The sequence below is a fragment of the Lutjanus erythropterus genome, chromosome 5 (genome assembly GCF_056507025.1).
Source record: "Lutjanus erythropterus isolate fLutEry1 chromosome 5, fLutEry1.hap2, whole genome shotgun sequence".
NCBI lineage: Eukaryota > Metazoa > Chordata > Actinopteri > Lutjaniformes > Lutjanidae > Lutjanus > Lutjanus erythropterus.
In genome coordinates, this window is record NC_139321.1 from 36,615,634 (window position 1) to 36,628,158 (window position 12,525).

The 12,525-nt window shown below is 38.9% G+C and overlaps 1 protein-coding gene across 9 annotated transcripts in view; it reads right to left on the minus strand.

Moving 5' to 3' along the window:
* The window catches only part of rapgef2b (Rap guanine nucleotide exchange factor 2b), a 149,614-nt gene extending 137,353 nt beyond the window's left edge, over positions 1-12,261 (minus strand). For 5 of the 9 annotated variants that reach the window (XM_084719768.1, XM_084719766.1, XM_084719764.1 and 2 more), the window contains exon 1: positions 11,567-12,260. In XM_084719768.1, coding sequence (XP_084575894.1) covers positions 11,567-11,635 — 69 coding nt within the window. In that variant the 5' untranslated portion in view covers positions 11,636-12,260. Of the gene's footprint in view, positions 1-11,566 lie in introns of all 9 variants that reach the window. The other 4 variants (XM_084719765.1, XM_084719763.1, XM_084719761.1 and 1 more) reach the window with 1 other exon arrangement.
* Between the last annotated feature and the right edge of the window lie 264 nt (positions 12,262-12,525).

A 12,525-nucleotide genomic window follows, 5' to 3' on the forward strand; every position in this document is an offset into this window, starting at 1 on the left:
CTTCACACACCAGCCCTCCTCTACTCTGTAGTGTGTATTTGTTTACACTGGGAGGGGGTGGATTTCCTTTGCATACATACACACAATTGGCCGGTGGAAGGAGATTAACTTTATTGCTTCAATCTGATTGGCTTTAAGAGTGGCACTTACCCGATGCTTGAATAAAGCTATGAAATTTTGCTTGTGAGGATAAAAAGAAGGTCAAATGATGGGTTGTGGGAACTGGGAACTTGTAAGCTTCACATCCTAGTTAGAACTTGTATGTCACTTTAAAGGTCCAGTGTGTAAGATTTACTGGGATTTATTGGCAGAATATGGCAGAAATTTAATCTAATATTCAATTGTGTTTTCATTAGTGTATAATCACCTGAAAATAAGAATGGTTGTCTTTTTGTTACCTTAAATAGGACATACAACTGCTCCCCAATGGCCAATAGAAGTTTGGATGAATTTTTGACATGTTTCTGTCTTGTTAGCATTATTGCTATGATACAATTTTCTACCTCAGAGATCTCAAATGAATCTTTACTGTCAGTATCCAGAATGGTCAGCAGGGCTGAAGGGTTGTTTTATTTTTATGAGCTCTGGCTTTACATCGCAGATGATATAGTCGTACAGGAGCTGTAATTAAACAACATTTCTGCAACTGTACAGTGTATGCCCAGCAAATGACCCATTTATATCTAATGAGGGCACAGGTCTTCTTCCATAGAGATCACCATGTTGTGCTGCTTTTTGTCTTCAGTAGCCCAGAACACAAGTGCCAAACACTAATTTCACACAAAATTTTTCTCTCACATGCTTAGAAGGGGAGAGTAAGATGAGGTATTTGCTACAATCTGTAAACCCACCGCTAGATGCCACTCAATCCGATACACATGAAACGTCCACCATGTTTGACTTAGAATGTTTATTGTCATGTTTGTTTGGTATTATGATGTCATCTTGTCACTGGGACTCCTGTATCTCTACAATCTTTACATCAGGGTGATAAAGGAAATAAGTCTTTGTGTCATTGTTGACAGTGGTGATTGTGTTTTATTTGATGTCCTTCTTACTTAACTAAACTCTGCTTTATGCTTTGTCATTAAATTATCAGCATGATTGTATTTCATCATCAAGGTAAATTAAGTGTACCTGTCTGCTAATGTGAGCAGAGGGGACAAAGAAAGGCAACCACCGGAACAACATCTTATAAGTGATTTGTAAATATTTGCATGTATACTTACACTAAAGACTGGTAGAACATACTATAGACTGATACATGTGCTGCAAAAGATTTCTGAATACTTTCAGTGCAGCGAGGAAGCCTGACAGTGTCTCTCTGATGAATATTTGAAAGCTTTAACTAAGGCAGGTGAGTAATCCACAAGAGGCATAGTGTTAATGAACTGGCTCTAGTTGCTGCAAGTGGACAGAAAAATCGAGCCATATTGCTAATGAACCTGGCTGTGGTTCCACAGCCGAGAAGTAGGATGGAGACATAAGGTGCCAATGGCTTTTTCTGCTAATGAAACACTTGTGATAGCAAACAGCTTTGCACAATAAATCTAACCAAATAAAATATGCTCTCCTGACTACGCACATATCAGTCTTATATTCTGCCAAATTAAGACTTCTGCTTAGAGAATCGCATTGTAATTTTAAACAGCCCCGGCGAAAAAACCTGCCCTGATTTTGACCCTGTTCATTTAACAGTAACCATCTTTTAAGTGCCATTGTTGCAAATACTGTAAACAAGTATTAGCTGCGTGGTGAACCCATATACAGGGATTTAGAGATCTCTAATCACACAAATTAATCAGCTCTCCATCTGATCTACTTCATGTCTGAGCAGTTCACCAAGAGGAGGATTATACAGCAGATTATACACCACATTGAGCCTGTTCTGTGTGGGAATAAGGCTAACATGGAAACTAGCTTCAATTTAGTAGTATTCAGTGTCACTACAATGGGGATATGTGGTCTGATTTAGGGTTTCACCTACTGAACTTTGAAAACTACCAAAATTTGCTTCACTACGCTATCAATTGTTTCTGTAATGTAGGTGTCACTTTTTCCAAGTGCCAGAATTTCCACAATCTCATGTTGGAATGAAGCTCTTAATGACAGCCACAGTAAGTAGTGTAATTCAATAGTAGTCATGTAAATATTGCATGTCAGGAATGGTTTATTCTTTAAGCTCTCCAAGCAGTCGAGTGGGTCTCGAGCTAAGTTATGTAAAGATTGTGGTCGCTCAGTGGCATGAGGTCTGTTGCCTTCTGCTGTGAAGGCCAATGGAATTTCTGGAGCCTCGACTGCGGAGCTGTTTGTCTTTGTTTTAAAAATATCTCAAGGAATGCGAACATAAGGAACTGAAACATGCCTTTGACATTATAATGCCTGTGATTCAGTTGCAACAAATGTACAGCGTGACCCTGAGGGTAACATCCGGGTTCATATGATAAAGTGAGAGACTGGTGGCAGTGCAGCCCCAGGACTACACACGATCATTGACATTTGTAAATCAAATACAGCGCTAAAAGTGTAAGTAGAAGTTGAAGTGTTCTTTGTTCATTACAGCCTCAAACCAATCTGTCAAAACAAAAGCATGCTTTTTCTTTATGCAAGTTTTACAGTCATATATTAAAAAAAAGTTCAACACAATAGATCAAAGCAACCCGTGTATGAATGACATAACCTGGAGTGAGCCCTCAATATGCCAGTATTCAAGATCATAATAAGAAAGTAGCAACAGTAGAGAAGACTGCAGAGTAAGCAGCTCAGAAGCCAGCATGGGGTCTCTTGATAAACATTTCAGAAATGTCTTCCTCTCTCACCCTCCATTGTTTAAAAAGGAAAGGATACTTTTGCAAACTTGGCAAAATGAACATTTTTATGCACCTCCTGAGGAAGTATCCACCTTAAACACAGTCAAGAGTATTTTTTTTTATATTTCTCAGAACAGTTCCCAAGGCATATTACATGCAGTCACTTTTACTACAGACACAGTTTGATCAAAACAAATTTCACCCGTCTGTCTGAAACTTCAGCTGTGAAATGACAGGTTTAGTGTCAACACAGCTTCTTAAATATGATTATTTGTTGGTTTCTTTAGTCTTCTATGATATTAAACTTTGAACGCTGCTTGGACAAACAAGTGACTTGAGTAAGGCAACTTGGGCTTTGAGAAATTGTGAGGGGTATTTTTCTAAGAATGTCCCTTTTTTTGGCTACAGAGCTTCACAGCAATATTCAAAGCTTTGACTCAGAAAGGACTCAGACAGACATTTCTCTGTTCTCAGCTGAGATCGACTGTGTAGCACTGCAATACATGTTGTAATTCTACTTTTTTCTTATTTGTACTGTAATTTGTTGTTGCATAAAAACATTTTGCAAGAGGTTTGGTGTGTTTAATGACAGTTTGTAATCTCAAGTGGTCTTTTTTGACAAATCTGAGACAATGCCTGACAAAGCGCTGAGAAACTGAAGTGCAGAAACAGCATACTAGTTCCAACAAATTTAAGATCTGAAATTTATAAAAATCAAATAAAAAAACCCCAAATACCTACCCAACAAATGAACACCTGAATGGTCAAATATTCAGGTCCAGCCCTATTTATCATTATTTTCTGATATTAAATCAATTAATATAGAAAATACCTGGAAGATTAATCAATAAAGAAAATAATGATTACTTGCAGCCCTAATATTGTGCAACACCACTTATTGATCACACAGGGACAAATCTGCTACAGACAAACCTCTCAATTTCTCAGTAGTCTCAACAGACCAGCATGCAATGCAGCCATAGACTGCATCTTTGCACATGTCCAGTGCCATGAAAATATGGACAATAATCAAGCAAGGAACATCATGACAATACCTTCTCTCACAGACAAAATAGATTACAAAAAACACAATTTACTTAACTCAATCACCCTAGCTTGATATATATACATATAAGGAGTATCTCAGGATGAAACTTTACAAGGTTTTAATCTACATCTATACTTTAAGGTGTTAATTCAAATATCAACCTACCTTGGCAAAAATATGTCTACTACAGAACCGTTAGCCAACATTACGGAGCTGCAGCTTGGTTTTGTGCTCCTTTAGTGTTAAATCAAGCTCCATGGTGCATTTAACTTCCTTCAGTCTCAGTGGTGCATTCAAACACAAACTCCACTGGATTGGTCTTTTCATTATTAGATTTCAGGGAGTAACAGGCGCACAGGGCTACACAAACATCCTGGTGTATTCCAGTAAGGAACAGTCTCTGGAATGCATACGTGATCTGGCTTGTAGTCAACCATGATATCATGCATTTATCTGTACAATTAAACCATAAAATAGCCATAAATGCCATCTTCCTGCAGTAAAGAGGTTATATGAATTATTTAAGACTCAACCTTTTCATCATTTGCTCCCCGTACAGTCATAACACTGAAAAATCAATACTTCTATTACAATAATCAATACCTTTTATGGGTCCACTGACCAGTGGACATTGCTATGCTTTATTGCCATCACAAAACTATGAAGAAAGGCTGATGTGAATTTGAAAGCATGATTTAAATGAGCCAATCAGAAGCTGTGCTGATCTTCTGTGTGGGTATGGTACGTTGGTGCATTTGTTTCTTTCTTCCCTTCCTGAAATCATCCCCTGTATTTAAACTGGGAGGAATACGTCACTGTGACCGCGGTGTGTGTAACCACTCCTGCCTACACTCCGGCCTCCACTTTCAACACAAGAATAACATGTGACATCACTTTACTTCTACAGGCTTAGCGCTGCAAAGCGCAAGCAAAATGCCAAGGCAAGCAGCGGTGCCTAAATTTACAGACTGGATGGGAGTTAAGGAGAATTAGGAAACCCTGTGTTGCCTGGGAGAATACAAAATTATGACTACAGTAGACAAACTTGCAGCAGAAGTCTGTCCTACTGTTTGAGCCATAAATCTGGAGGGTTTTTAAATAGATGTTCACATGCTGCTGACGCCCTGACAAAAATAGGAAGGCAGTCACAAAACAACACCCAGCTTCAGAAAATAAAAACAGGTTTGAGGGGGGGCTGGGTTGTCAAGCCATTCTTCCGGCTTGAGTTCAAACAGCATCCTTGACGCTTTTCCTCTTCCTGCTGCTAACACTGGGCAGGATGCTGAGAGACAGGGCAGCTCTGTGCTCATCAGTCATTTTAAAACCTGTGGCAACTACTTTCTCTACAGGTTTATGGTTATTATGTACACTTTCAGTTGTTAGGGCAGTGAATTCAAATGATTTTTTTTTATTTACAACCAACATTTTAAACAAAATGTGATTCACAAATATTCTTAAAAGGCCAGTATTCTACTTTCTGATGTTTAAAATGAAATACATAATTACACAATTTCTTATCAGCACATATTCAATTTCAATATTTCATTTAGGGCTGCACAATTAATCAGAGTATTATCGTAAACTGCAAGAGGGCCAAGTGCAATATCCAAATCACAGAAGCTGCAAAATTTCAGTAAAGGAAAAATGTGTGACAGCATTATAATGAAGTACTATAGTGCTGCAGAGATACAGTGGCCTACAAATCTTTTTCTGCAGATGCAAGATGTTTTCCTTTAAATCATTTAAAAAACAAATGAGTCTTTGTAGGTCTTTCTGTGGTTGTCCTACGGACAAAAGCGTATTTGTTGTTTTAGCTGGGACCATTAAACTCCTCACTGTTTGAGCCCGAGTTTGAGTAATGACCAGCTAATGGCCTAGAAATTAAGATTTATTTTGCTCACCATAAGTCACTGAGGTCAAGAATAGCCACTAAATGTGCAAAATGTCCCTGGTCTCTCAGAGAACAGTTGCTGCACGCCCGTACTGATCTTCTGTGCTGGTCCAGAATATGTGGAAACAATGTAAAATAGGCAGCTTGTCCCTGCAGCTATGTGGCTGTGATGAAGCCGGGTCACCGCAGCGGAGGACTGTTGTTTTGTGGCCTTTAGCTTTGCCACCTGGCTCAACAAGAGGAGAGATGTCAGCCCTGAGACCAGTTACTTGATGCAGATTAACAGTCCAGCTAAAGCAGGAGTATTCATCTGTGTGCAACAGAGAGCCAAGTGTGTGTGCAGATTTTTGTTCCTATATGACTAAAGAAATTGATTTCCCTCATTAATTCCTGATTCGATGGTGCAGCGTTTGATGTCTTGGTACTTTGTGACACACGGCTGAATGATGCCATAAAGAGATGGATGCAGCATCAAAGTATAAAGTTCAAATCAGTTCATTTCAGTTCAGTGCCATCAGTGGTCCACAGTAATGAGATTAAATTTGCAGCCATGAGTAAAATGTGAAAAAACACCATAAACAAGTGATTTCCTATACACACGGCACCATGTAGACCAAAGACTTCAGCATACAAATGGCTCTAAATATAAAATACTGTAGCTTGTTCTCCTTCAACTAAAACATGTTTTGAAGCAGATGAGAGAATACAGATCCCAGAGTTCAATGCTAAGACAGCTAAAGACAGCGCAGCCTACACCTACTGACCTAACACACAAGCATGTCATTGATAGCCCTTTCACACACAAAGGTTTCATGTTTGATAATGGACATGCATTCTAGGGAAGCAACTAGTATTCATATTAGATACTAATGGGGTTATTGATTATAAATGGATTGGTTAGGAAAAAATAAAATGTCAAAAAACAACGAGGAATTCCCGTCACATGTTACCAGAGACCAAATAGATGGTTTAAAACTCTTTATTTGGCTGAACAACACACAAATATCAAAGTATTTTATACTCAACAAAATCTTGAATCTTGATAAGGTGATACGGTTACAAAGAAACAAACCTTTTTGTGCATTGAAGAAATAATTTACTTCAACTCATGAAAATGGGAGCAAACGAGGTGCTGGATTTACATTTTCTTTGGCGTAAAATACCTTGAAATTTGACTGTCACTCAGGAAATTCATTGGGCTCTGGTAACCTGTGATGAGCAATAATCACTGTTTTCCATTTGTAACCAATAACCATTGTATTATTCAGTATCTAACATGAATACTAGAATGCATACTCTTTAGCAAACATGAAGCCCAGGCTTTGTGTGTGAGCATGCTATCAATGAGCAAGAAAAAAAGTGGTGAACATATATTTTTGTTGAGTACATTTATAAAAGCAAGCAACCACTCAAACTAATTTGTACCAACAGAATGTTTGGTATTTCTACTAGACAATTCCATGACAGTCTGTAATTTATAAAGTCTGTTGTGTTCTGCAAAATCAACAGCCATATCTCTGATTAATGTTACATTAAATTTTAGTGAGTTAAAAGTGACTCTATGGTGCTTAAATATGGGCCCATATTTGAATCCGGCTGCTGAGGCAGTCTTGCTGTCATTGCAATGTCTGCAAATCTGATAATGTGTCTGTCCTGCTATGGTCTGCAGCAGACATCTGCAGAGAGAGTAAAAATACATCCCTAAGGGGAGACAGAGGCAGAGAAGCAGTTTTAAGATAAAATGATGATTGAGCCTAGATGATGAAATCCATCATCTGTACAACCCAATTAAGATTAAATTTGAAATAAAGAAGCTAAATGTGTGGCTGGAATTGGATGGAAATAGTTGGAATGTGTGTGGCCAGAGTCATCATTATAACTAGAGGGTCTCAATTCTGACCCGTGTGCTATTACAAACCACACTGCATGTTCAAGGAGTGGTGTTTTATTCAAAGGGATGTCATTCCCCCCAGACAAATTATTGCATTTAGACATGAAAAAGAAATTAGAGATCAAATAGCCATGTCACATTATCTTAATTCATATCACAACTGCAGAAATGAACAGCAGAGCTTTACATAAAAAAAAGTCCTCCTCCCTCTGCTTTCCTGACTATCAGACTACCTTCTTTGTACTTTGCACGCTAGAATTTTGACAGTGGTGAACAGCCAGTCACAGTCCAGAATCAAGCAAAGGAAACTGACAAAGCCAATGCGTACACTAGTCAAGCTGTCAAGCGGTCGGTTATTTAACCTGCCATGTGACAATAGTGTGAGGCAGAGGGTCAAATCCCACTGTGGTCAGTCTTGAGCGATAGAGACAGATCCCTCTAACCGTTAGCTAATCCTGACAGAGAGACCCTGCCAACACCATTAGGATAAACTGTGTCAGCCATCACAGTCGCTGGACACCTGAAAAGAACACCGGAAGAGGTGCTTCTATTGAAAAACACAGAGGAGATGACCAACAGAGCCACCCAGTCACATGACATTCAATGCCATGAAGCTTAATGTCGACACGGGACCTCATAGTTATTATAAACATGTCTTCTTGCTGTTCTGCAGGATAATCACAGGCTTTCTAGTGGCTTTTATTGCTGTGAAAACAAGATGCAGGCTTCTCTGTGACACAACTGCAAAATGACATGGATTCAGTGTTTCTGAGGACTTCCAAATCCTGTCAGGACATCGCACTTTCACCTCTGACTAAATCATTTCCAAACATTGTCATTTAGTCATTGTTCAAACTATTCTAGCTCACCTCTCAGTTCATTTTTCATCATTTCAAAGGCCTCTTGGATGAAATGTTTGCATACTGACACAGCATGGCTTCATACCATGGCTCCAGAGTGATAAAAGACCACAGACATTGGACATATTCTGTCCAAGCCTCAGTATCTTTTAATCTGACTATTTTCCAGCTCAGGAATTCCAAGTACTTAATTTGGCCTCAAATATTCTTGTCAGGTTTGGAAAGTTTCAGAAACAGCCTTCAGACATTGATATGAGACTGACAGCCATGCTGATGTAAATTCTTTCAGGTGTGTCAGCAGGATAAGACAGGGGATATCAGGTGAAAAATCAATTCCTGGTTATTATTTGAGGGATCATATCATCGAAACTTCCAGCAGCTATTTCCTACTGAGGAAATCTCTGGGTTCATGAGAAATAAGATAAAAATAAAAACCACTGCTGAATAAAATAGCAATTTGAGAGAAAGACTGACAATTCAAGCAACTACATGAAACAATTTGTAGACTGATTAGTCAATAAACAGAAAATAAATTGGCAACTGCTGTGATAGAAGATTAGGCTAATCGTTTGAGGCATTTCTTACAAGTCAAAATACCAAACATAATCAAGTCGCTGCCTCTCAAATTAAAGAATTTGGGCACTTGTGAGAATTTTGAACAACATGATTATTCCAGAAAGCAATCATGTGATTAATCAATAATGAAAATAAACAGTTTAACCCAAATATGGACCACAAATGTTAAGTCTGGTCTTAGATCAACATTCCTGCTACTGATACCATCCAAATTCTGCATCTGTGTCTTTGTTTCCATAACCATAATGGCATCTGTCACCCCTACAAATTATAGCCTACATAAAGCTGTAAAGACCACGGGCCTAGTCCAGCAAACAAGCCGTCAATGACACCATAATTGTTTCCTCAATGTCAGATAGCCGGGCAGACGGCCGTGCCACTAACTGTAGCCCACTGGTTAAAGTGGTGGCCTATTGATTGTCCATTGTGTGTAAAGCCTGTGCTGAAGCAGCGTCCATTTGCAGTGAAAGCACGGCTCAAATGAAATGATACAATCTTCACAGCCAAGCTGGATTTACCAATAAAGCATTAACTGCTAATATCTGAAGACATACAATCTTGGATACATGTGTATGTGTGGCTAAAAACCACAGGGTAATAACCACAGATAGGGATGCACAATATGGATTTTTTTTTTTCAATTGATACCGATGACAATAATTACCTGCTTGTCATGGCCAAGACCTATAACATTTTAAAAAATAAGTTTATATAAACTGTAGTTTACACATCTGAGGGTAAGAAAGGCTACTTTTAGTAAGAAAAGATGGATGATTTAATATTTCACAGCAATGACCTAACCAAATCTAACTGACATCACTAGAAAATGTCTCACTCTTCAAATGTTCTTTTATTTTTTCTAGTAAAGTAAATCACAAATGAACTTGAATGAAATTAAATGCTTTAGCATAATCTGTCAAAACAGATACTATTATAGATGATATTTAACAGTAATTAATTGAATTATCAATATATTATGTAATAATATTAATTTCCCATATTTGGCTCAGTCATCATGATTTGCTTGTTCAGAAGCTACACAAGTGGTACTCCCAGATGATACTGGGGTGATAATGTAAAAGAAATACAGCTAAAAAACAATTAATATTAATTCACTTCTTCCCTTTCTTATTATATGCAACTGCACAAAAAATGTTCCCATGTTTGTCCATCCTGAGAGCCAAAATCATCCAGTGAAAACTTGGTCAAAAACTTGAATGTCACAATATTGACATTATGCCAACTTCATAGGGATGACTAGTGGTGCTTTCAAAAAAATATCAACACAGACAGATAATCATCAGTAATGTGGATATAATGACCAAGTGGGTAAAGGCAAATAATAGAACAGCTAGTACCATCTGGCAAGTTCTGAAAATAACATCACTTTGCTGTGATGCAGCCTTTCAAACCAGGAAAAGAAAACACTTATGCCATAACAATATCCCAAAAAAAATCTGAGAAGATATCTAGTCTTATATCACAATAATGATATATTGCCCAGCCCTGATTATTAGGCAACTACTAGGGCTGAGCAATGTGGTACAAAAGAGGGATTATTTTGACAGATTCTGTTATTGTAATAGCATGATCAGTGAGAATGATCTTTTTTGCATCACCATGTTCATTTTCATTGGAAAAAACTACTGTATCATGATGATGTGACATTTGTTGGGATCTGTAACAAACAAACATGTTTCTTGACATCTGGACAACAGGATTTATGAGTCAGGGCATCACTGCAGGGCTACAGTACTGCACTGTAATGCTGTTTTGTCACAGATTTTCCTTTTACCAAAAAATTGCAGCTTCTGCGATTTGGATACCTGCCTTAGCCATACTGGGATTTTGATGAAATTTTGATTAATTGCGCAGCCCCATGTCCATTGAAGCTCTAAATCCTAGACAAGAAAATAACAATACTGGGCCTGATTCAGAGGCAGAGATCTTTAAATTATGCCTCACTCATATAAAAAAAAAAAAAGAAAAATAGGGGTAACGTCTGTTTTGATAGGCTACTGAAGGCTATTAGCTAGGTTAGGATTAGCCACAGCTTGACCCTCTCACACACACTCATCTGTCTACCCTTTTATAACGTCTTTTTCCGTTAATTTTGCAAAATGCAAAAGTCGATTTCACCTAAGGCGACTTGTTTGCGAAATGCACAAGTCTCACATGTACGAACAAGAGGCAAAAACTGACTACATAAAGGTTGGATTCCCACCAAGTCTCCAGCTCCTGTTATGTTAAGTAGTTTTGATTATCTGTGCAGATAGAGGGCTTAGCGGGATGTAGCCACACTGGAACAAGCTGAAAGGCAACAGTTGCACACAGAAACACTGCTCCTCTGTTGCACTTTAGGACGCTGCAATGTAGCTACTAAATGTTGCAATGTTACAATGAAGCAAGTGAGTGTCAAACACAGCGGAAATCTCCACTTTAAGAACAGATTGCATTAGCGGTTACACGGGATAAATTATTTCTTCTGACCTGTTGCGTCCTTTCAGCCGGATTCATCATCACAGCCTGCCGAAAGCTGTTATCCACATAAGACGCCATTGTTTTGGAAGACGCCGTCTGCAGGATATTGAATTTCTTTTCCTAATAAAATGTTAAGAAATATCCCAGCTCCACGGATACTAACAAAAGGAGTCCCCGTGCTGTCTTGCTTTATTCTTGTCGCCTGTGCTCCGATGCTAGCGGATAAGCTGGGAGTGCCCGGAGCCAGGCCACGACTGGAGCCAGACAGCCGAGCAGTCTCCTCGGGGTGTCTGTCTTTCTGTTGCCCGAGCCGAAACCGGCTGCCAACACCGGTCAGTCCCGCCGAGAGGAAAACTTCTTTTAAAAGCGATCCTCGAACTGTCTCTGCGAGTTATTTTCTTAACGTAAAAAATGTCCCTTTATTGAAGCCAGCGTTCATCAAAGCCATTCCTTGTCTCTTCAGCATTCTGCTAGCGACGAAAAGAAATTCCATGTAGGATCCGCCAAACAAAAAAAGTGAGCTAACGGCTAACGGCTATCCCGTCAACAACAACCCGGCGTCCATTGTGAGAGGTAGACCCGAGGACACTCACTGGGAATATTCATTATATTAACATTTTTACTGGGTCTAAAAGTGAGGATAGGTCCGCCGCCGCTGTGCTCTGTTGTGTGCCACCATGGTGACTGACACAGCAGGATAAAGGCAGCCACAGTCAGCGGCCGCACTTCCTTCAAACGTTTTCAAAATAAAGCTCCAAAGAGAACAACGTGTTTGACGTTAATACAAAGAGACAATGGAGGAAACGCTATATTTAGGGAGGAGTCTGCGGTAAATGAAATATACATGTTGTGTGTTTTCCCCAAAATGTTCCCCTCTCTGTCTGCACGCACTCATACTATCAACGAAGACCTATATACGTAAAATGTCATGCATATGTGAATATTTTAAATACACAATGCGTTTTGAA